Genomic DNA, 23,520 nt, shown 5'->3' on the forward strand with positions numbered 1-23,520 from the left:
GATAACTCTTCAGGTTTTACAATCCTCTTGAGAAAATAAGGAAGTTGGATATATGGTTTAGGTTTCTGCTATAACACTCTAGAATCTCAATACTAGCTGAAGAGGCATTTTACATTTTCTTCACATCTTAATTTATGTAGGTTATTTTAGTATATTTACACAGGGGTTGCACTGCAAATGCAATACAGATGGCAAAACTACATATTCATTATACACAAAGGGTTAACCAAATGTAAAATATGATGTATAGAACAGAAATGATTATTGTGAGAAGTTCACACAAATCAAAAGTTTACACCTGCCAATTCTTTTAAATTTTACTTTTTAAACATCTTCAAGATAAAACTTGAAAATGTATTAAGATTCTGTAGTACCAAAATGTATGAACATTTTAAAGATACAATCCTAATATCAGAACATGCACATTTAATACCTCATGGCATTCTGTAAGGTATAAATTTATGCTTTTAAATAATCTAAAAGTATGTTTCAATTCAATAAATGTAGCTTTAAACTGGAAGTAATGTTTTATATGATCATCCTGTGTAGCTCTGCTCTGAAGGAGCAAAACGGTACCTTCACACTGTCTATGTGAGTCTATGGTGGATTTAAAAAGATAAAGAAATGTGTCAATGTAGAACTTTGTAATATAGAAAAAGGCAGATGTCCTCTGGAAAAGGTTATTTAAATCAACTTTACAAACTTGAGACTGGAAGGGTTACAGAAGAAACAAAGGCTTCATCCAAAGCACCAGAGCCGGGAGAGGCATGGCAACCACACTCTCTGTACTGTTTCCCCCACAGCTCTTTTCTATTTGGTCCTGGGCATCCATGACATATGAATTATTATCATTTCGATTAAGTCACAACTTACATCAAGCACCTCGGAGATTTCCTCAGCTCCCCCAGGAATATTTTCAGTGGTTTTCAGTTTGAATTCTACTTCATTCAGCCACTTGTTTGCCTTCTCCAAGTATGACAATAACTCATGCCAGCACGCCCAAACTTCCTAAGAAAGAAATACATATTGCATATGAAATACGTGATAGAAGTGACTGTGGGGTTTTGGAATTTTCATTTTTAAAGCTGTAAAAATTGAACATGTTTATTTTATACTGTTCACATTTCCTTTGCAGTAGATAATTTAAAAAGCAACTAGTCATGTTGATCAGCTAATACGTTTATAATTACTAATCATTAAGGAAGCATCTTACTATAAATATTAATTAAATAGTCAGTGATTTACTTTTTTAAATAAAAATCTCATTAACATTCCTGTCTGTAAAATAAAAAAAAGCACACACAAAAATGCATATATATATAGATTTAACATTGCAAAACCTTAAGCATGACCAGTTTTCTGTGAGCTCCTTTAAACTTTATTATATGCACGTAATACGATAGCTAACATTAAAGCAAGATGTAGCTACAGAGCTCTTTTCACTAAACATTATATCATATAACTTTTCTGTATTACTAAGAAGATATATCTTTGGGGCGCCTGGGTGGCTCAGTGGGTTAAGCCTCTGCCTTCAGCTCAGGTCATGATCTCAGGGTCCTGGGATTGAGTCCCACATTGGGCTCTCTGTTCAGCTGGGAGGCTGCTTCCCTCTCTCTCTCTGCCTGCCTCTCTGCCTACTTGTGATCTCTCTCTGTCAAATAAATAAATAAAATCTTTAAAAAAAGGAAGATATATCTTTAATGAAAATCTAAATTTCCATATAAGTGGCTGTATTATTCTTTTCTTAACAGTCAAAACTTATTGGGTAGTTAGCCTATTTTTGGTTTTGTTTGCGAATAACTTGTGGTGAAGATCACCATGAATGTAGATTTTTTTCCCATATTTCAAATTATTTCCTTGAGGTATATTAGGAAGAATATGACTCAAAACTATGGATATTTTAAAATGGCTTTTGATATGTATTGAAAAATGATTACTGTAATACACAAACATAGTCATATATAAAAAAGCAAAACTTTAAGATTGCAACCAGAAAATACAAAAGAGTATTTTATAAACTTGGGATGAGAAAGGATATCTTAAATAAGACATTTTGTAAAAAACAACGCAAAACAAAGACAACCTCCCCAAAAAACCTGAATAAATTTGTTTACAGTAGAGTTAAACCATTCTATTTATCAAAAGATACCATAAAGAAATTGAAAACCACCCTAAAAACTTGAAGAAAACAATTGCAAAATTTCTAACAGATGAGTAAAAAAGAAATGTCCCCAAGCCAATTAAAAGGTGAAGGGACATCCCAATGGAAAATGAAAGGAAACCCTAAACCACCATTTCAAAGAAAAAGATATATGCATATCCAATAAATATATGAAAATATGTTCGATCTCATTAGCAGTCAGGGGAATGTAAGTCAAGATTACATGGTATTTGTACCAGGTTGACTGACACAAATGAGAAATTTCATAATTCTAAGTGTAATAGAAGGTACACATTAACAAAAATTTGTATTTATTTTTGGTGGGTGTGTCTACTAAAATGACTGTTTTGGAAAACAATCCATCATTCTCAGTCAGGTGAATATACACATACCCCACGTCAGGTGAATATACACATACCCCACAATCCAGCAACTCCACTTTTGCATACATATTCTCAGAGAAACTGCTTTGTGTGGACAACAAAGACAGTTAAGAGAATGTTCATTTCAGCACTTTTGGTAATAACCAAAATTTTAAAAACAACCTTATGTCTGCTAACCAGAGAATGTAGAGACACACTGTACTACATTTAAACAGAGAACACAGAAGTAAAAATGCAAATTTCATCACACAGAACAAACATGAATGAGTTGCTGACAAAGAAATGCTGGGCAAAATGGACAAGCCCTAAAAACCTAAATATTAAGGTTATGATCTTTTGTAATGCTCAAAACAAGTGAAATTGAGCAATACATTATTTAGGTATTTATTTGAGTGTGATAAAACATTTTTAAGCAAAGAAACAATAAAGGTAAATTTCTGGATTATGGTTATGTCTATTGGGAAAAAGCAAGAAGATATGCTAGAGGATATGAATACAAAAATGGCCATTTTCCATTAGATTTGATATTGTAAATATTGGACAAACCTATACATACAGTACTTTAATCACTACCACCTGCTACTCCCCGCCCCCAACTCCACCAAAAATAAAGCCGAGGAAGGAAGTTTTATTGTAGGAGAAACCAAAAATTCTGTCAGATTTCCCATGTTTTCACTTCGCCTATAGACCTTGCAAATGACCGAAGACATTCCTTCTCTAACGGGTGAAAAGTATCAGTCTAACCTGTCTTGCCACCCTACCAATACCTGCTTAGTATTTCATGTACAGTTTATTACAGAAAGTGAAATTAAGTATTTTGCTTTAAAAGGTGACAGAAATCTTAAATCTGGGTCATTCCCAGCTCCTGCTGGACTACAGGCTGTCTTCCTTCTGGGCAAAGATCCCAGTGGGAAAATATAAATATCTCCTTAAATACCCCAGGGTACTTCAGATCTTTGAAGATAAGGAGATGTGATTGGTAATGTGTCTTATTAACTTTGGTGCAGATTGAGGTAATGAACTACCTTGCCAATTTAACCGTCAGGATGGATGGCCTCTTGTGTCCTCAATGTGTCTGAAGGACACAGCTGAAGAGGCTGAATGTACTGGCTTTACAGGTCACCTCTGCAAAATAAAATGTTGTCTTGCCGTCTGAATTGGAGCTAAAAGCCACTTAGAATAACTGTTAAGCTTTGCAGTTTGGAACTCAAAACTACTTGGAAATCACAGAATTCAGCATGGCTTTGAAGAGATGACAACAGAAAAAGGAAACTTCCATTCAAAATGGTCAGTGGAGCTGATGTGCCAATCCACCCACCCCTGCTTTTGTGACACTGAAATGCTGGGTAAAACATAAAGGGCAACATTTAAGCTCATCAGGCTGCTCTGTGAAATATGAAAATCCTCCCAAAGCAGAAACAAAGAGGGAAGTTAAGCGCATGCAGAGGTTGGGAGGCTAAGCTTAACAAAACACTGGCATATCAGAACAGGGTATATGACTTACAAGCTAGGGTATTCGACACTAATTTGGGATGGAAAAAGGGGCGCTGGTCTCACACATAGAAGAGCATAAAGTTGTGTCCCACCTATCCTGGACACAAGGTCTATAAAATCCCCCTCCACTCGAGTAAAAGGAATTAGCAAGGAAGCTGAGAATCCTTTGGATTTTAGTTGGAAAATAAGGATTCACCCACCAGAAACTGAAATGTAAGTTTATATTACACATGAGAGTAGAATGTAACATTTCTAGGACTCTGGTAGAAACATTAAAAACAAACAAGCAAACAAAACAAAACTCATGAGGACCCTCAGACAGCCCAGAGCAGAAAGGATTTCCAGTAAAAACAATTCCTACCACACGTGAACTCAGAAACAAAAAAATCACAAGCCACGTGAGGAAATTTACTGCCATTTGAGGCAGTCAGTAGTTGTAATGAATGTAGAATCCACAACTTATAATCTAAAGATGACACAATTGCAAGGAATTTGATGATAAATAACTTTAGCCTGCTGTTAAAAGTTGCCAGTAAGATCTCTTTTTCTTGAGACTGGCAAATAGAGTTCATACTTAAGAGCTTAAGGCTAAGTTCCCTATATTCTATGTTTAAAACAAACAAACAAACAAACAAACAAACAAACTTCTACAACATGTTTTCACAAGCTGTGTTCTAAACAGAGGGATCTGATGGGGATGGCAATGGGGAGATATGAAGAAAGGAGGACTGGAAAATAAGACAATTTTTAAAAATTTTACCTTTTAAAGTAAACTCTACACCCAACGCGGGACTTGAATTTACAATTCCAAGATCAAGAGTCATGTGCTCTGTTAACTGAACCAGTCAGGTGCCCCTGAAGCAAATCTTTTTCTTAACTTTTTACTGTGGTGTTTAGAGGAAACCCATCTGGTCCCTTTTCTTTAAAAGATCTAAAACAATACCACTCATCAAATGGGTGGGTACATTCAGAAAGAGATGGTTGGCATGCATTACCTACTGAGCTGCTGGTATGGCCAAGGAAGAATCAAGGAGTTATGGGAGATGGGATGTGCCAGAGCTTTGGCTAAGCTGAAACACGGTGGAGAAATAAGACTTCAGGGTATCATGGAAGCATGGGTTTAAAAGATGTAACTTTCAAGAGAATGTGGTTTAAGGTTACTGGCAAGAGTCAGCCTGAAATTTTGTTGAATACTCCAAGGCACCATGAATGAATAGAAGATCTTTTTGGGGGGTTCACAATCTATATGAATACAGATCCCCAAAGATCATATCAAGTCTACAGTGAACAAGCCAGATCAGGTGATAACCTATAGAATCTGGTGACAACATACTCATCATCATAGATATCTATGGGTGTTAATAAAAGGGTATAGCAACTGTGACCAGCAAAGAAAAGGGAGTTATGTGAAGAATGTATTTTACCCTCGTTATCATCCCTTAAACCAATACTATACAATCACTATCCAGAAACTGAATGGGAGAAGTGGACACTAAAATCATTTTTTTTCTCACTCCCACCTTTGTATAAATTGCTGTAGCCACATATTTATGTAGACTAATGGAAGATGTTAACAAACTATGATATAAAAATTTAAATAACACTAAACTTTAATAACTAAAAATGAATGAAAAATCATGGGATCAGACAGTAATAATGATTAGGAAGCCAACTACTAGGCAGAAAATGAAGTTTGACATTGGTGGTTACAGTTACTGGAAAATCAAAACTCTTTCATGCTCATTACTCATGGAGACTTCTCAACCAAACAGACTGCATAGGTTTAATTTGTTTAACAAAAAGAAGGAATAGAATCAGTTATACAAAAGCAGAACATTACATAAAAGAAGAGAAAAAATTTCTAAATAACCAAGTAAAATCTTAAGAAATGGAAAACAAGGTCTTTGGAAAAATATAAAATCCTATCCAAATGTTTATATAGGCAGATGCATATATAGAAATGAGTATATTTAAACACCAACAGTCAGTTGAAGAGATAATTTGAGAACTAGAAGACAAATTTCACAAAAATACCAAGAATCCAATACGCAGAGATAGATAAAAGGGAAATCTTTATATAATAGCAAATGATGACAGATGGGAGCTACACTTGTGGTGAGCTTAGCATAATGTTCAGAGTTCTTTAATCACTACACTGTACACTTGAAACTAATATAACACTGTGTGTCAGCCATACTCAAAGAGAGAGAGAGAGAGAACAAAATCTATTGTATTAGTGCTAAGAGCTACAGAAAATAAAAAACAGGAAAGGAAGGGAAGAGATGATGCTACGGGTCCCAGGGAAGTCCAAACTAATTCATACTATCATGTTACATGAGGGAGGGACTTTTTGTATCTAGGAAATTTCTTTTGACAATATTTTAAAAACGAAACTCTTAAATATTTTTTATGTTCTTAATTTCTTTACATCATTATTATTCCTTGCTTCCTATTACTCATGTTGTTCATGTAAAAGATAGGACAATCCATCAGAAATCTATTTCAGGATATGTTTTCTAAAGAGACCTTTTATTTTCATATTAATATATTTTTCAAGACTATTGAGCTATCCCTCTATTTCTCATCTGCAATCACACTTAAAATCTCTTCTATTTGTATTGGAATTATAATGTCATACAGTCCCTTTTTAGTCCCTCTCCATTGGTTTGGAATATATATGAATTGTTTATCAACATGTTCACTAAGATGACTCAGTTCATGTGGGGGAAGGGGGCTTAATTTACCGCCCAGCTAGTGGGCAGTCTCTGGCAACTTCAGCTTCTGGTGCTAGGTAAAGTTTTGTGTTCCTTGACACTATCCTTACTGTTAGTAAATAGTATTTTTACATGAATTCTTTGTCAGCTATTTTTAGATAATCTAAGGAGTAAAGCATCTGGAAAAGATAAAGCAGGACTTAAAAGGATACATAAATATAATGTAAAATGCCCTCCCCAAAAAAGCTAGACAACATGTCTTGTGAAGCACCCTACAAGGCAGAGTGATTCTTAACATTATCACAGAACATACTTCTCCACAAAGTAAATTTGGACTCTGATACTTATGATTTTATGCACATTCAAATGTATGAAAGAATTAAGACCAGTTTATATAAATCTTGGGAAAACTTATTTATAAGATTTTTGTGACCTAATAATAATAGTAATAAAGTAGTAATAAGAATTAGAACTAGAACTGCTCACTAGGCAAAGTATTAAATAGAATAACTCATTTAATTTTCTCAGCACCCTATGGAATATGTAATTTTTTTGTCCATTTCACAGATAGGAAACACATTCATACAATGTAAGCAACAGGCCCAAAGTCACAAACTTCTAAGTGCCTTTGTGAGGACACTGAGCCTAAGCTGTCTTAACACCAGTGTTCCTATTCTTAATCACTACGAGCCGCATAGGGTCATAAGCTGACACGTAAGTAATAAAGATCAAGAAAAGCAACTGACTTCCAAGGTCTTGCATTTGCCATTGAGCCTGGTGCACAGCCACTGATAGTTGGTGGTGAGAGTGTCAAGTTCCTTTTTTAAGGCCTCTTGTGCTACAGGTGGAGCTTGAGCTATGACACTGTTGACGGACTCAGTCAGGAGTTTCACTTTGGCTTCTTTCTGCTGGGCCTCTTCTTTAGCTCTCTGGAAAACAAAGAATGCTCTCTCACTTGACAGCAAGGCAATGGATTTACTTAGAAAATGCATTCCTGTATATCACATACTTTCCTCCCGATCCCTGTGAGATTAATAAAAATAAATCCAGTAGCGACTGCAATCACTTCCATAAATTCAGATTTAGTTAAAACTTGAATTTGGAAGGAAAAATTATCATCAGAATGTAACAGCTCTTTCATCAGAATCCTGTGCAAAGTAGCCAACATGGGTTTGTGGTGTGCTCTCTCACCCTCTTTCATATATGTGTATGTGTGCATATGTACACACATACATGTGCACACAGACATGTATATTAGACAAGCAAGACACATGTATTTCAATACTAACAAAAATATCCCATATTCTAAAATTGAAATCATTTCTAAATTACTCAGATGAATGAGTAATATTGAAATCAGTACAAACATCATTATTTAAATCAAAAGATAATTAATATAGAAAAGTCTTCTTAACGCTACATCCAGGACCATATTTTGAGAAAAGAAAGTTCCATTCAGTAACCAAACCCATATAAGAGGAAGACAAGAAGAGCCGCCACTGAAAGGAAGGGGGCTCACCTGGTCCTCAGCTATGCCTTTGGTCTTCTCCCATAAAACATAAAGTGTTTCACAGAATATCAACATCAGACAAAGCCACTTTGTTACCACTGTGGATCATGACAACAATACCTCTACATTTCATAATCAAGTTATACAAAGCATAAACATTGCCCAAACCACAAAATACCTAACTCTTCCCTATCCACATTGATAAGAGCCTGTGTTGTTTCTTTATCAATTATAGCTTTAACCTCACTCTACTCTTCCATCATTCTATGACAGATTTATTAAGATACCCAATCACAGAGTTATTCCCAGTTACAGACAACATAATATCCAAAGCAAAACTCTTCAACTCTCCCTAAATCATCTAACAGAAACTCAGATCTTACAACAGGTTCTTTCTAATATGCTCTAACTCATACAACCCACAGTTCCCCAAAGTGTGTACTCTCCCTCACTGCCAGGAGTACTAAACCCAATTTGTTCAACTACATGGATCTTGCTGGAGGTCTTTAGCTGCAGGGTATTTATACTCCTCAACTTTTGATGTGCACATCTATCTCTCTCTCTCTCTCTCTCTCTCTCACACACACACACACACACACACACTCACAATATGTCTTTCATTTGAGTTACTCCAAAGGCCAACCCTGAGATGGGCTTTCAAGCATAAGTAGTTTATGTGCCATGTAAAGCAAATACTGGTGTAGACATTGATATTATAAAGGTATACTTATTCAGCTTAGCAACCAGCGTTGATGACAAGAGATGACTCTTGCTGGGAAGCTCTGGGAAACACATCTCAGGGTTATCCCACTCAATGGTGAAGAAATGGGGTACTTATACATCATCTCCCACCATTGGTTGAAGCCTGGTGGAGGGATGTTAATTTTATAGTAGTGAAGCCTGACACATAGGTGGGAAAAGTGGGACACAGGAACCAGAGAAAGTCCTTACATCAATAAATGTAGGTACTGGCAGGGGGAAGCTGGGCCTACATGCAGTGTAGTGGTGAAAGTAAGGGGAGGTGGGCAAGAAATAGACAAGGCCAGCTATAAAATGCCTTCGTATTTTTCAACAAAATTACTCTATGCCTTTGGATTTATTCCCATGGTGCCTCAAAAGTATATAATATTATGGCAAATGCCAAGATATTTTGAATATTAAGTGATTATCTTCATGGATTTTGATGTAATTGATTAAAACTTTTAGCTCAAAATTCTTAAGTCTCTTTTTGGCATTAATGAACATAAGGTTTATTTCTACACAAACCATATTTTGACTATAGTAATTTTAGCTTAAAAACAATTCTGACAACCATTAATCACTAACTATGTGCCGCTGTGTGCTGTGTCAGACATGCTATATGTGTGACTTCATTGTATCTTTAACAAAACCTTGTGAGATGTATTTTGTCATCTCTATATTTGACATCTGAAAACTGAGTTTCAAAGTGTTTAAGAAAGCCATCCTGGAAACTACATCCTTTCTTTCTCATAGTTTCGGTTAACCCCATCTCAAATCCTCTGTGAAAAGAAGAAGCATTCTGTGCTGGATCCAATGAATGACATTACATTTTATACATTATACATTTTATACATTTTATACATTTTTATACATTTTACAACCAACCTACACAACTACCAAAAATGCAGAGTGAAAAAATACTCCATTCTTCCTTTTTCTGGCTTTCATAAATTCTTTAAAAAAAAAAAATACAAGCTTAGAATTGGGGAAACATTTAAAGGAGAAATGGAGATAAAATTTCTCCACTGAAAGAAAAGGTAGAAAACTAAATGAGTGGTATAATTTGGATGTAACCCTCATCAGAAATGTTGTATTTTTTCCTCCTTTTATTTCCATGAATCTAACCATTATATGCTGAGACACCTTTCATTGCCAATATCCCATACCAGTGGTTCTCGAAGTATGGTTTCATGGAACCACTTTGGAACTTGTTTCCTGGCATCCCCTGGAAATTTGTTAGAGGTTAAAATTCTCAGGTCCCACCCCAGACTCAGTAAATTAGAGATTCTGGGGTAAGGCCTAGAAATCTCTGTTTTAACTAGTCCTCTAAGGTGACTGGGATGCTCACTCAGTTGTAACAGTCACATTCTAGTCTGTCATACAATGAGAACAGTAAATACATTTATGTAATTCTGGTAAGCATGAGGACTAGAGTTATAATAGTGTAAATTTAAAACAAAATAAAGAAGAAAATAGTTAACACTGAAATTTCAGAAAATTTTAATAAGGTTAATATAAAGTTTCACCATTTATCCATTGTAGAACTCCAACAGAATTTTCAAGTCAGATAATGCTTATCAAACACTCTTAGAAACTCTTTCATGTTAATTAAAAAGTTTTACTTACTGGGGGAAAGAAGTCAGGAAAATAGCATAACCATTTTCAAGTAAAACACAGGAGATAAAAGTAAATAAATAGAAGGATGTCTCTACTTTTTCTCTGAGTAAATTAGGAAAAAGTGTCTGAGTAGGTCTGCCAGTTTCATTTGACAATAAAGATAAATTTACTCTCAACATGAGCACAGGTGGAAGCCTGGACAAGGTACCATCACTGCCTTCTAGGTAGTTAAACCTAAAGAGATTATCTTGACTGGAAGGCAAAAAAGCACAAGAAATTGGATCTTCTTGCCAACTTCCCTGGCTGTTGTTATCAGAAGCTGCCTGAGCTTTCCCTCTTTTCAAAATTACCCCATCCTGGAGCAGTTTTGTAGCTAGATCAATTATTTAAACAAGTCAACGTGGACTAATTGGTTGGGTTACTCATTTCAAGAACTGTGTGCAAAATTTCAAAATTTGAGACAGTCTGCTCTCTAGCAATGGAAAAGAGAAAAGGATCTGCCTGGGTGGTTAGCCAGATAGGCAAACTGCTTAGGGAGAGAGCGAAGAGGGCCAGAGGAGGGCAAGAGCCAAACAGAGGAACTGGGAGAAGTACAGCAGCTGAACACAAGCTCACTACTGGTTATCTCCTTAGGGATCCCAGACAGTGGCTTTGAAGTGTTAGAGGAGGTGAGGAAAATAGCCACTTGGAGAATGGGATGTGAGATGGAAGGCAACAGGGATGGCACATGACTCTAAAAGGAAACAAAAGAAAAAATAGAACAGTTTGGAGTAGCTTGGGATGGAATGGTGTGGGATGGGATGGCATGACATATATTCAGTATTCTTGGTTCTACCACAGATAAAGCCTGTGACTATGAATAAATTATTCATCTAGCTGGAGACTTCAGTTTTCAGATCAGCAAAGAGCACTGGGGTCTATTTTGCTTCCAAAGTATCTTGTAGCTCTCACCATCTATGGTGATATAATTTTCCTATGAGTGACCTCCCCACATTCAAATTTAAAATCATTAGAGTCTCTTGTTTGAAACCGCCCAGTGGCTTTCCCATTTCACTTCTCATGAACTTCCCCAATCCTACGAAATCCCTGTTAGCAGGTGCCTCCCTCCCTCCCCCAAAATCATCTCAGGTGATTTATCTTGTTTTACCCTGTGCAGACTGGCAGTCCTCTTTCTCTTCCCAGTTAGCCTTAAGGTCTTTGCAGGAGCTCTTACTCTGACTGGAATGTTCTTCCATAGGTTTTGTTTGTTTGTTTGTTTGTTTTTTAAGGCTCATTTTTTCTTAGGATTCATATCTCGGGTTTTAATGCCTCACAAATTCCCTATACATCAACCCTTCCTAAAATAGCATTTTACCACCTCCAACTCTCACTTACATGCTAATTATTTTTTATTTTATATTCTTGGTTTACTTGTTAGGCAAACTACCATGACCTCACATGAGTTTATTTCTCCATTCACTGCCTGCTCTCCCCCCACTAGAATGTAAGTTTCAAGAAGTCAGGTCCTTTTTATGTCTTGCTCACCACTGTATTTGGTGTCTAAAAGGGTACTTAGCATATAGTAACTATACAATTAATGTTAGTGGCTTAAATGAATGAATGATATATGGTATTATTAGATTAGAATAATTATTAAGCTTTTTTAAAAAGATTTTATTTATTTATTTGACAGACAAAGATCACAAGCAGGCAGAGAGGCAAGCAGAGAGAGAGGAGGAAGCAGGCTCCCTGCCGAGCAGAGAGCCTGACTCAGGGCTTGATCCCAGGGTCCTGGGATCATGACCTGAGCTGAAGGCAGAGGCTTTAACCCACTGAGGCACCCAGGCGCCCCAATTATTAAGCTTTTAATACCCTGAAAACTATTACTGTTTAAATACAATCTTCCTTATATGTTTTAATTTTACTTTTTATATGTGATTAAAGCCATGTGATCCACTTGGAATAGCTTGGGAGGGAATGGAATGAAATACATTCAGTACCCTTCATTCTACCATAGGGTCTTTGAATACCCACTCTGAGCCAGGCAATTTACTTACATGTAAGTTTCAATTTTCAGTTCATATATTCAAGTTAGAAACTGACATGGTGTAGACATGACAAATTAGAGATTACATTGACTATCCTGTGTCCAAGGCCATAGTGAAATGCCACTACAGAGACTATTTCAGGCCGCACCTCCCAGTCCCTGCTATGCACTAGTTTCCTTGGTCCTAAATCATTATTATTTCTTATCCTACTGTTTGAGAAGTCCATGTAAACTCAGTCCTCTTTATTCCCATTAAAGGCCATAAGTTAAAGTATTTAATATCTAAATTCTCAGAAACCCCTTTCAGAAACCAAATGAACACAGTCTGTTAGCTACATTTTCAACTGTCACTGCAGTAACCCTTGGCATATTTTCCATTTGAATCTTCATCACTAGAAGCAGCCAATGTGAGTAGCTGATTCCAATTGCTTAATACTATATGATGTCATGGGGAAAATTGCTAATGATGATTGTCAATATTTATATTTTGACCACAATGCATTAAAATTATAAATAAAAAGTTTCAAAATCCATAATATATACCAAACTTGAAGCTGAATTCATTAAAAAATCAACCTCCACCATTAAACCAAGGAAAAAACAGATAGTATAGAATCACAATGTCAAGCAACGCTGCCTCTTTCTTTTTTTTTTTTTTTTTAATTTCTTTGCTTCATTTTATTTGGTTTATTTTACCTTCATCTCTTCAACTGCTGTCTGTAATTCATCAGGGGTCTTATATTCGAAATCTCTCTCCAGGTATTCTTCCTCAGCTTGCGTCATCCATTCATGCATCTCTGACAGATCTTTCTGAAGACTTACAGTTTTATCCAAACCTCCCTTTAAGGCTTCCTTCCTGGCATAGACCTTCCATAAAACAAACCAACAAGCAAAGCATGAATATTGAAAGTCACAAAATATTATCATTATATTATTACCAAACAGTCTGCAAATAACAGAAAGCTTAGATAGAAAAGAAGCAAGAAGTAAAAAAGCTTATATGAATGAGGAAATAACTCATGGCTATTGGTTACACTTAATTTCACTTAAGTGTTAAAATAAGATATAGCCATTTACTTGGCATATATAATAAAATGAATATATTCCCCCATGACTATAATTTAGCTATTGTGTATGGCTATGCTTTTCTGTGAATAAAGAAGAGACCAAATAATTTTTTTCATAATATATTTCAGTTGGATATGTTAGTTTATTGGCACAATTTCTAATGTTCATAAATCTGAGTCTATTCCATTTAATTTTTTATTTTTATTTTTTTACTATTTCACTTTGAAGAATGTATCATACAAAATATAGTGTAAAAAGTGGCAGGAATAATGTAAATATTTATGTCCCCAACATGGGAGCACACAAATATATAAAATAATTAATAGCAAACATAAATAAATTTACTGATAATAATACATTAATAGTAGGGGACTTTAATACCCCACTTATAGCAGTGGACAGATCATCTAAACAGAAAATCAATAAGGAAACAATGGCTTTGAATGTCATTCTGGACCAGATAGACAACAAATATATTCAGGACATTTCACCCTAAAGCAGCAGAATACAAATTCTTTTCAAGTGCACATGGGACATTCTTCACAACAGATCACATCCTGGGTCATAAATCAGGCCTCAACAAGTGCATAACACTGAGTTCATACCACACATCTTTTCAGACCACAGTGCTATGAAACTTGAAGTCAACCACAAGAAAAAGTTTGGAAAGACCACAAATACATGGAGATTAAAGAACATCCTACTAAAGAATGAATGGGATAACCAGGAAATTAAAGAAGAAATAAAGAAATATATGAAAACAAATGAAAATCAAAACACAATAGTCCAAAACTTCTGGGATGCAGCAAAAGCAGTCCTAAGAGGGGAGTATATAGCAATACAGGTATACCTCAAGAAGCAAGAAAAATCCCAAATATACAAACTAACCTTACACCTAAAGGAGCTAGAAAAAGAACAACAAATGAAGCCTAAAGCCAGCAGAAAAGGGAAATAATGATTACAGCAGAAATCAATGATATAGGGAAAAAAAATACTAGAACAGATCAATGAAACTAGGAGCTGGTTCTTTGAAAGAAAATAAAACTGATAAACCTCCATCCAGACTTAAGAGAAGGAGAAAGAACCCAAATAAATAAAATTAGGAATGAGAGAGGAAAGATCACAACAAACACTACAGAAATACAAAGTGGCATGAAAACTAGTCAGTTCAGCTTTAAAGATAGCCACATATCAGAAGCAGATCCAAATGTGCTTCTGTGGAGAATAAGTTAAACTAACTGTGAGATACACATATCCACTCAATGGGATACTATGTAGCACTAATACATCTGTACTGAAGTGGAAGTGGTTCTGTATATAATTTTAAGCTTAAAAAGCAGGTTGCAAAACAGTAAGTGTGGTAATAGGAGATGTGCACTTTTAAATTCTCATACATTTCTGAACTACTTTTTACGAAAGAATGTATTACTTATTAACCAGAAAAATAGCAAAACTTTAAATATCTACAAGAAAATTATGCATGTTAATCCCTTCTAACAAAGCACCCTGTTGTACCACACTGAGTGAAAAATCTCAGTTTGGTACTAGAATGATTATATATTGCTTCTCTTTTACCTTAAAAAGGAAATATAATCAAATGACGTTAATTCTTTTCTCTGAAATTAAGTAGAGTTCTATCTTTAAAGTAACAGAGTTTTAATTGTACAGTCTTAATATATAACGCATAGTTTTAGTGTAATGAAATTTTGATGTACCTTACCAAATACTAAATATGTGCAGAACCATCTTAATTTTCCTTATTTTTTCCAAGCATCTTAAGCTTCATACAATTAAATTAAGAGAACTTTAAGTTCTTTACTTTCCTTTGTGAATGTAGTGCCTGATCTACTGAAATGTAAATAAATGCTTCACTGTGGCATAGCTAGAACAATATGTCTAACAGTTAAACTAATTAAAGTATAAAGGCTATTTGCATAATCAATGAGCCTGTAAGTAGTGTAAGAAAACAGGTTGCCCAATTTCTACTTGGATGTTCTCCTATGATCTTTTCAGACAGTTGGCAAAGTGACAATAATATTAGAATGACTAACGGAACTTAGCCAAAGACTTGTAGTAAAACACACACACACACACACACACACACACACAATGCATGCTATTAAACTACACTGGAAGGAAGGGATCAAGAGTGTTTTTTTTGTGTTTGTTTGTTTGTTTTTTTTAAAGGAAAAGCAGGTGGGAAGTCATTCTGAGGTGACAGCACAAATGTATTGGAAAAAACATCAGCTTTGCATTCAGGATACCCAGACTCAGTCATTAGCAAGTTAAGTGAACCTGGAGATATCACCTCATTTTTTCTTTACCTCTGCTCTATAACTTATCTAACAGTTGGACGAGATGATTTCCAGGGTCTTTTCTGAACTTAACATTCCACAGCTCTATGCCTGATGAGCCACAGATATGAATTTATGGTGTTTCATATTTTAGAAGGATTTCTATGAAAAAGTTTGGACAATTTTCCCCTTACCTGTATCATATTACTGATGTTGGCATTCTAGCATTAAATTCCCCAATCTATGCCCTGCAATTTCAGATTACAGAGCCACACCTCAGATATAAAACAAATGTTTTCCATTCCAGAATTTTTAAATCTAATATTCAGCACTGTCCTTCCTCATTTCACTTCCCCCTCCACCCCAGCTTTATTTAGGTATAATTGACATATAACATTGTATAAGTTTAAGGTGTTCAGTGTGAGTATTTGATACACATATATATTGTGAAATGATTACCACAATAGGAGTACTTAATACCTCTATTACCTCACATGATTACCACTTTTTTTTCTTTTCATGAGAACACTTAAGATCTACTCTCTTGGTAATGTTCCAATATACAATACAGCATTGCTAACTATAGTCACCATGTTGTATATTAGATCCCAAGAACTTATTCTGTGTATAACTGGAAGTTTGTATGTAAGATTTGACTGAAATCTTTACATTTGCCCACACCCCAGCCCTGTCAACCACCACCACTACTCTGTTCTAGAGTTCAGCTTTCTTAGATTCCACATATAAGCAGGATTGCACAAAATTTTTTTTCTCTGATTTATATCACTTAACATAATGTCCTCAAAGTCCATCCAAATTTATGGAAATTGCATGATTTTCTTCTTTCTCATGTCTGAATAATGCTCCGTTGTATGTACATATGTATGTAAGTATACACACACACACATATGTATAGGTACTCCACATCTTCTTTATTTGGTCATCCACAGCTGTATACTTAGGATGTTTCCATATCATAACTATTGTGAATAATGCTGTAATGAACATGGGGGTCCGAGTATCTCTTCAAGATTCCTATTTCATTTCCCTTGGAACTATACTCATAAATGGGATTGCTGGATCATAAGGTAGCTCTACTTTTAATTCTTCTGAGGAACCCTCATACTGTTTTCTATAGTGGCTGCAACAATTTACATCCCCACCAACAGTGCACAAGGGTTCCCTTTTCTCCACATCCTCACCAACACTTGTTATTTCTTGCCTTTTTTTTTTAAGATTTTATTTATTTATTTGACAGACAGAGATCACAAGTAGGAAGAGAGGCAGGCGGGGTGGGAGGGAAGCAGGCTCCCTGCCGAGCAGAGAGCCTGATGTGGGGCTCGATCCCAGGACCCTGGGATCATGACCTGAGCCAAAGGCAGAGGCTTTAACCCACTGAGCCACCCAGGCGCCCCTCTTGCCCTTTTTGATGATAGCCGTTCTATCAGATGTGAGGTCATTTCTCAGTGTGGTTTTGATTTGCATTTCCCTGTTTATTAGTGATGCTGAGCATCTCTTCATGTAACTCTTGGACATTTTCATGTCATCTTTGGAAAGAGTATCTATTCAGTTTCTCTATTTTAAAACCATATTGTGTTTTGCTACTGAGCTGTATAAGTTCCTTATGTGTTTTAGCTGATAACCCCCAACAGATACATGGTTTGAAAGTATTTTCTCCCATTCTGTAGGCTGTCTTTTAATTTTGTTGATTATTTCTTTTGATGTACATCTATACTTTTTGGTTTGAAGTAGTTCCACTTATTTTTCTTTTGTTGCTTCTACATTGGTGTCGTATTGAAAATATCACTGCCAAGACCAATGTCAAGAATATCCTCCCTGTTTTCTTCCAAGTTTTATGGTTTCAGGTCTTTTAAGTCTTTAACATATTTTGCATTAATTTTTGTGGTGTAAGATAGGAATCTAATTGCATTCTTCCATATGATTACCCAGTCTCCCCAATACCATTTATTGAAGAGATTTATCCTTTTCCTGTTGGTTATCTTTGATTCCCTTGCCAAATGTTAGTTGAGTGGATACACGAGGGTTTATTTCTGGGCTCTCAATTCCTCCATTCATCTATGTGTCTATTGTTATGCCAGCACCATATTGTTTTTATTACTACAGTTTTGTAATATAGTTTGAAATCAAAAGTGTGATGCTTCTGACTTTGTTCTTTGTTGTCAAGATGGTTTTGGTCATATGAGGTCTTCTGAGGTTCTGCACAAATTTTAAGAATGCCTGTTTCATTTCTGAGAAAAAAAAAATCCTTAGAATTTTGATAGGGATTGCAATGGCTCTATAAATGGCTTTGGGTAGTATGAACATTTTAAGAATATGAACTCTTTTGATCCACGAACACAGGATATCTTTCCACTCATTTGTGTCTTCTTCAATTTCTTTTTTTTTTTTTTTTAGATTTTATTCATTTATTTGACAGACAGAGATCACAAGTAGGCAGAGAAGCAGGCAGAGAGAGAGAGGGGTAAGCAGGCTCCCCGCTGAGCAGAGAGCCTGATGCGGGTCTCGATCCCAGGACCCTGAGATCATGACCTGAGCAGAAGGCAGAGGCTTAACCCATTGAGCCACCCAGCCTCCCCCTTCTTCAATTTCTTTCATTGAAGTTCTATAGTTTTCATAGTACAGATCTTTCACCACCTTGGTTAAACTTACTCCTTAACTCTTTTGTTTTTGATACTATCATAAAAGGGGTTGTTTTATTTCTTTCTCAGATATTTTGTGGTTATTGTACAGAAATATAACTCATTTCTGCATAGTTCTATACATTGATTTTGTGTACTGCGATTTTTTCCAGGTTTTTATTTAAATTCTAGTTAGTTATCATATAATGTAACATTGGTTTCAGGAGTAGAATTTAGTGATTCATCATTTACACAGAACACTCAGTGTTCATCACATGTGCCCTCCTTAATATCCTTCAGGATTGTAGCCCATCCCCTGCCCACCTCCCCTCTAGCACCCTCTCTTTTTTCCCCCTTCCCCTATGATGATATGTATTTATGTATGTATGTATGTATGTATGTATGTATATATGTATGTGGGTATGTATTTAGAGAGCATTCATGCACATGAGCGCAGCAGGGCAGAGGGAGAGTGATAGACAGAATCTTAAGCAGGCTCTGTGCCGGGCTTGGAGTTCCATGTGGGGCTCACTCTCACAACCCTAAGGATCATGACCTGAGCTGAAATCAAGAGTCAGACGCTTAATGACTGAGCTACTCAGTTGGCCCATTTGTTTTGATTCTTAAATTCCACACGAATGAATTCATGCAGTATTTACCTTTCTGACTTGTTTCATTTAGTATAATATACTCTAACTCCATCCACATCATTACAAATGCCAAGACTTTATTCTTTTGGGTAACTGAACAATATTCCACTGTATATACATGTACCACATCTTCTCTATCCATCCATCAACCGATGGACATCTGGGCTCATTCCATAATTTGACTACTTCCATACTGCAATTTTATTGAATTTGTTTATTAGTTACAACACTTTTTGGTGGGGTCTTTAGGATTTTCTATGTAGAAGAACACATCATCTGCAAACAATTTTATTTCTTCCTTTCTAATTTGGATGTCTTTATTTCTTTTTCTTTCCTAATTGCTTTTGTTAGAATTTCCAGGACTATGTTAAATAGCAGTGCCGAGAGTGGGCACCCTTGTCTAATCTTAGAGGAAAAGTTTTCTGCTTTTCACTATTGAGTATGATACTGGCTGCAAAGTTGTCATATATGGTTTCTACTATGGTCAAGGGCATTCCTTTTATATAGAATTTATTAAGTTTTTATCATGAAAGAGTGTCAAACTGTCAGTTTTGTCAAATGCTTTTTCTGCATCCAGTGCAATGTATTTTTTAAAAATATTTCATTCTATTAATGCAGTGTATACACTGTGCAGTATATTTTCATATGTCTTCATACCACTAATTAATATCCTTTAATTTCAGCTCGAACTTCTTTCAACATTTCTTCTAAGGTGGGTCTAGTAATGATGAACTTCTTTAGCATTTGTGAGTCTATAAGAGACTTTATCTCTCCTTCATTTTTGAAAGACTACATGGCCAGATAGTATTTTCTAGGTTAGCATTTTTTTTTTCTTTTCAGCACTTTAAGTATATATCCTCACTCTCTCCTGGTATGTAAAGTTTCCACTGAGAAATCCAATGAAGGCTTTATGAGGTTCCCTTGTAGGCAAAGTATGAAAATGAGTATGGGAAACCTCATTTAAAACAGTCATGAAGCCCTAAAGGGGGCGCTGTCACACATGCACCATTCCCTGTGGCCTATATAACCAGCAGGAAAAGGAAGCTCTCTCCCTACCCCTGAACAATTTGTTAAACAATGCCTGCAGCCAATGAGAAATCACCACATCCTTACACTCTTGACCTCCTCCAGTAAACTTCTGTTCCAAACAATCTACCTGAATTTTACCCTGAAACCTAATAAAAGCTGACCTTGCTTTGGTCTTTTCAGATGTGTCTATGTTTTGCCATAGTTTAATTGCTTCAAGGTACGTCTCCTCTACTCTCCCCAAATGAGCTTATTTTGCTGATAAAATAAATGACTTTTTCATTTTTGATGTCTGTTGGGAAATATGTTTCTGAGTTGAATTTTTTTTTTTTTTTTTTGGTGACCTAAAAAGCTCATGAGTTCATGGACGGTCAAATCTCTCTCTATATTTGAGAAGTCTAAAGCCATTATTTCCATAAATAAGCTTTCTGCCCCCTTTACCCCTCTTTTCTCCTTCTGGGACTCTAATAATTCACAAATTACTTCTCTTGATAGTGTTTCATAGGGCACATACTTTTTTTCCCCCACTTTTTCTTTTCATTCTCCTCTAACCAGACAATTTTGTAAGTCCTGTCTTCTACTTCACAGACTTTTTTCTTCCAGTTGATCCATTCTACTAATGCTCTTTATTACATTTCCCATTTCTTCCACTGTATTCTTCAGCTCTCAGATATCCATTGTGTTTTTTTCTTTATGATTTTTATTTTTTTACACTTCTCATTGTGTTCCTTTTTTGGTTTCCTAATGTAATTTAATAGTCTTTGTTTTCCTACAGCTCACTGAATTTTCTTAGAACAACTATTTTCAACAGATGAGTGGCAGATCTCCATGTCCTTAAGGTTGGTTACTGGAAAATTATTATGACCTTTTGGTAGTACCATGATTCTTGATTCTCCAGGCTCCTTGAAGTCTGGCAACACTGTCTTTGCATTCACTGTAAAAATCACCTCCTCTAGTCTTTACTACATGCCATCAGAAGAGAAATACCTTCTGTCAACACTGCTAGGGATTCTGAGGCTATCTGAGACCCTCTATGAATACGACTGTTCCACAATTCTGGCTCCCTCTTGTGGCAGAATTCTTAAGCTTGCATGGCTTCTCTTTATCCTGCAAAAAAAAAACCAGACTCAAGGTATTGACAGCCTCCCTTTTCCTTTCCAAGATTGGTGCTAAATGCTTAGGTTTGTGGTCTCTCCAAGGCCTGAAGATTAAGGCCAAACTTCTGTGCATGCTCATTAGCTTCCTACAAAAGCTTGTCCTTGCCACCATCCACAGTATGCACTGGAAGCCAGCCACAGTATTGGGATGTATGTGGGTGTGTCATATAGGACACTGGTAGTGCTGTGGGAAATTGGGGAGATCACTGGGCAGAGTGACCTCAGCAGCTGATGGGTAAAGCTTGTAAAGGAGTCAATGATATTACTATGACCTGTATACTTTTAATACAATCCCCAGACCTGGTGGCTGTTCTTCCAGCTGCTCATTACCCCTCAGTAATGTAGCTCACAACTCAGTACTGTGGACTGACGAGAGAAAAATGTGCCTCTTTGGCAACATCCTGCATAGCTACGGAAGCTGGGCACTCACTCACATGGTCTCACTTTTCCATGTGGGAAAAAACCATGATTCTAACAAAGGCTCTCTTCACATGGAGCTATGCAGCCTTAGGGGGAGGTGTGATGCAAGTAAAGCCAAACCTTTCCTCTTACCCTCTCCAATGCATCCCTTCTTGGATTTTTTTGTTGTTGTTGTTCCAACAGTACATTGCATCTTCTCCAATAGACTCCTGGACTTCCACTAAGGCTCTCTTTTCCATGAATGATTGTCTATATCAGTGTTCTGCATGGGCTACCAGACCATGGCTGAAGGGGGCTGGAACTGGTTAATGGACTACAGCAGGGAACACAGGCAGGACTGAGGTCTGTATGAATATTACTTCATTCATAGCTGAGCAAGACTCCTCCCAAGTACCTTGGCGTATGGTACGAGATTACATAGCTCCCACAAAGGCAGAAGGAGATGAGAAGACTTGACTCAAGGGTTTTGCCTTGGATAAATGGAAAGATGGAATTGTCATTTGTTGTTCTAGGAAGACAAAGTAGCAGATTGAAGAGTATGTAAGGAATTTGGGGTACATGCTAGATTTAGTCTATTCATCAATATGGAGGTATTGAGTAGGGAGTTGGATATGCAGATCTAGAATTCAGGAAAAAAGGTCCAGATTGTAATAAAATTGTTGAAGCAACAACTTATAGACAACATTTAAAGCCATAAAACTGAATGAGTTTACCTAAGGAGTAAGTGGTGATAAGGAAGAAAAGCCCAAAGAAGGAGCCCTGGAATCATTCCAAGTTTAGAGGTCAAGGCAAAAGAACCACCAAAGGTATTAAGAGTGGTCATGGAAATTCAAGGCAGACTAAGAGAGAACCAACAGAAAGTGATGACATAGAAGCCGATCAAACAAATATAAAGACTAAACAATGGATTTGATAATGTGAATTTACTAGTGACCATGACAAAAACTGTTTCAGTGTAGTGATGAGGATGAAAGCTTGATTAGGGAGCATTCAAGAAAGAATTGGATGAGTGGTATGGAAAGAGTTTCTATAAAGGGGAATGGATATGGAGAGGTGACGTGGAGGAAATGTGAGGCAAAGGGGCTATTTTTTAAATTTTATTTTTAAGTAATCTCTACACACAATGTGGCGTTTGAACTTAGAATCCCATGATCAAGACTCATATGTTCCACCAACTGAGCCAGCCTGGCACTCCAAATGGCTATCTTTTCTAATGGCAGGAGATATTACAGCATAATTCCCTACTGATGGAAGTGTTCCAGTAGAAGAAAGAAATATATTTTTGACGTAGGAGGAAGATATTCAATAGGTGGCATAATGTCTGCGTGCTGAAAAAAGAGGATGGTATCCAACATATAAGTGGAAAGGCTGGCCTTATGGTTGCCTGGGTGGCTCAATCGGTGAAGCATCTGCCTTCGACTCAGGTCATCATCCCAGAGTTTTGGGACTGAGTCCCGCATCAGGCTCTCTGCTCAGTGGCGGATCTGCTTCTCCCTGCTCATGCTCTCTCTCTCTATCTCTCAGATAAATAAATTAAACGTTTATTTTTAAAAAAGTGGACATGCTGGCCTTAGACAGAAGCACAGACAGGTCACTCATATTAACAATGTGAAAATAGAG

The 23,520-nt window shown here is 36.3% G+C and overlaps 1 protein-coding gene across 2 annotated transcripts in view; it reads right to left on the reverse strand.

Moving 5' to 3' along the window:
* The window catches only part of DMD (dystrophin), a 2,068,501-nt gene that overhangs the window by 1,306,398 nt on the left and 738,583 nt on the right, over nt 1-23,520 (reverse strand). For both annotated transcript variants that reach the window (XM_080795194.1, XM_080795193.1), the window contains exons 26-28: nt 13,343-13,513; nt 7,499-7,681; nt 874-1,008 (exon numbers count right to left, since the gene is read on the reverse strand). In XM_080795194.1, coding sequence (XP_080651320.1) covers nt 874-1,008; nt 7,499-7,681; nt 13,343-13,513 — 489 coding nt within the window. The remainder of the gene's footprint in view (nt 1-873; nt 1,009-7,498; nt 7,682-13,342; nt 13,514-23,520) is intronic.

This window comes from Martes martes (genome assembly GCF_963455335.1).
Source record: "Martes martes genome assembly, chromosome: X".
NCBI lineage: Eukaryota > Metazoa > Chordata > Mammalia > Carnivora > Mustelidae > Martes > Martes martes.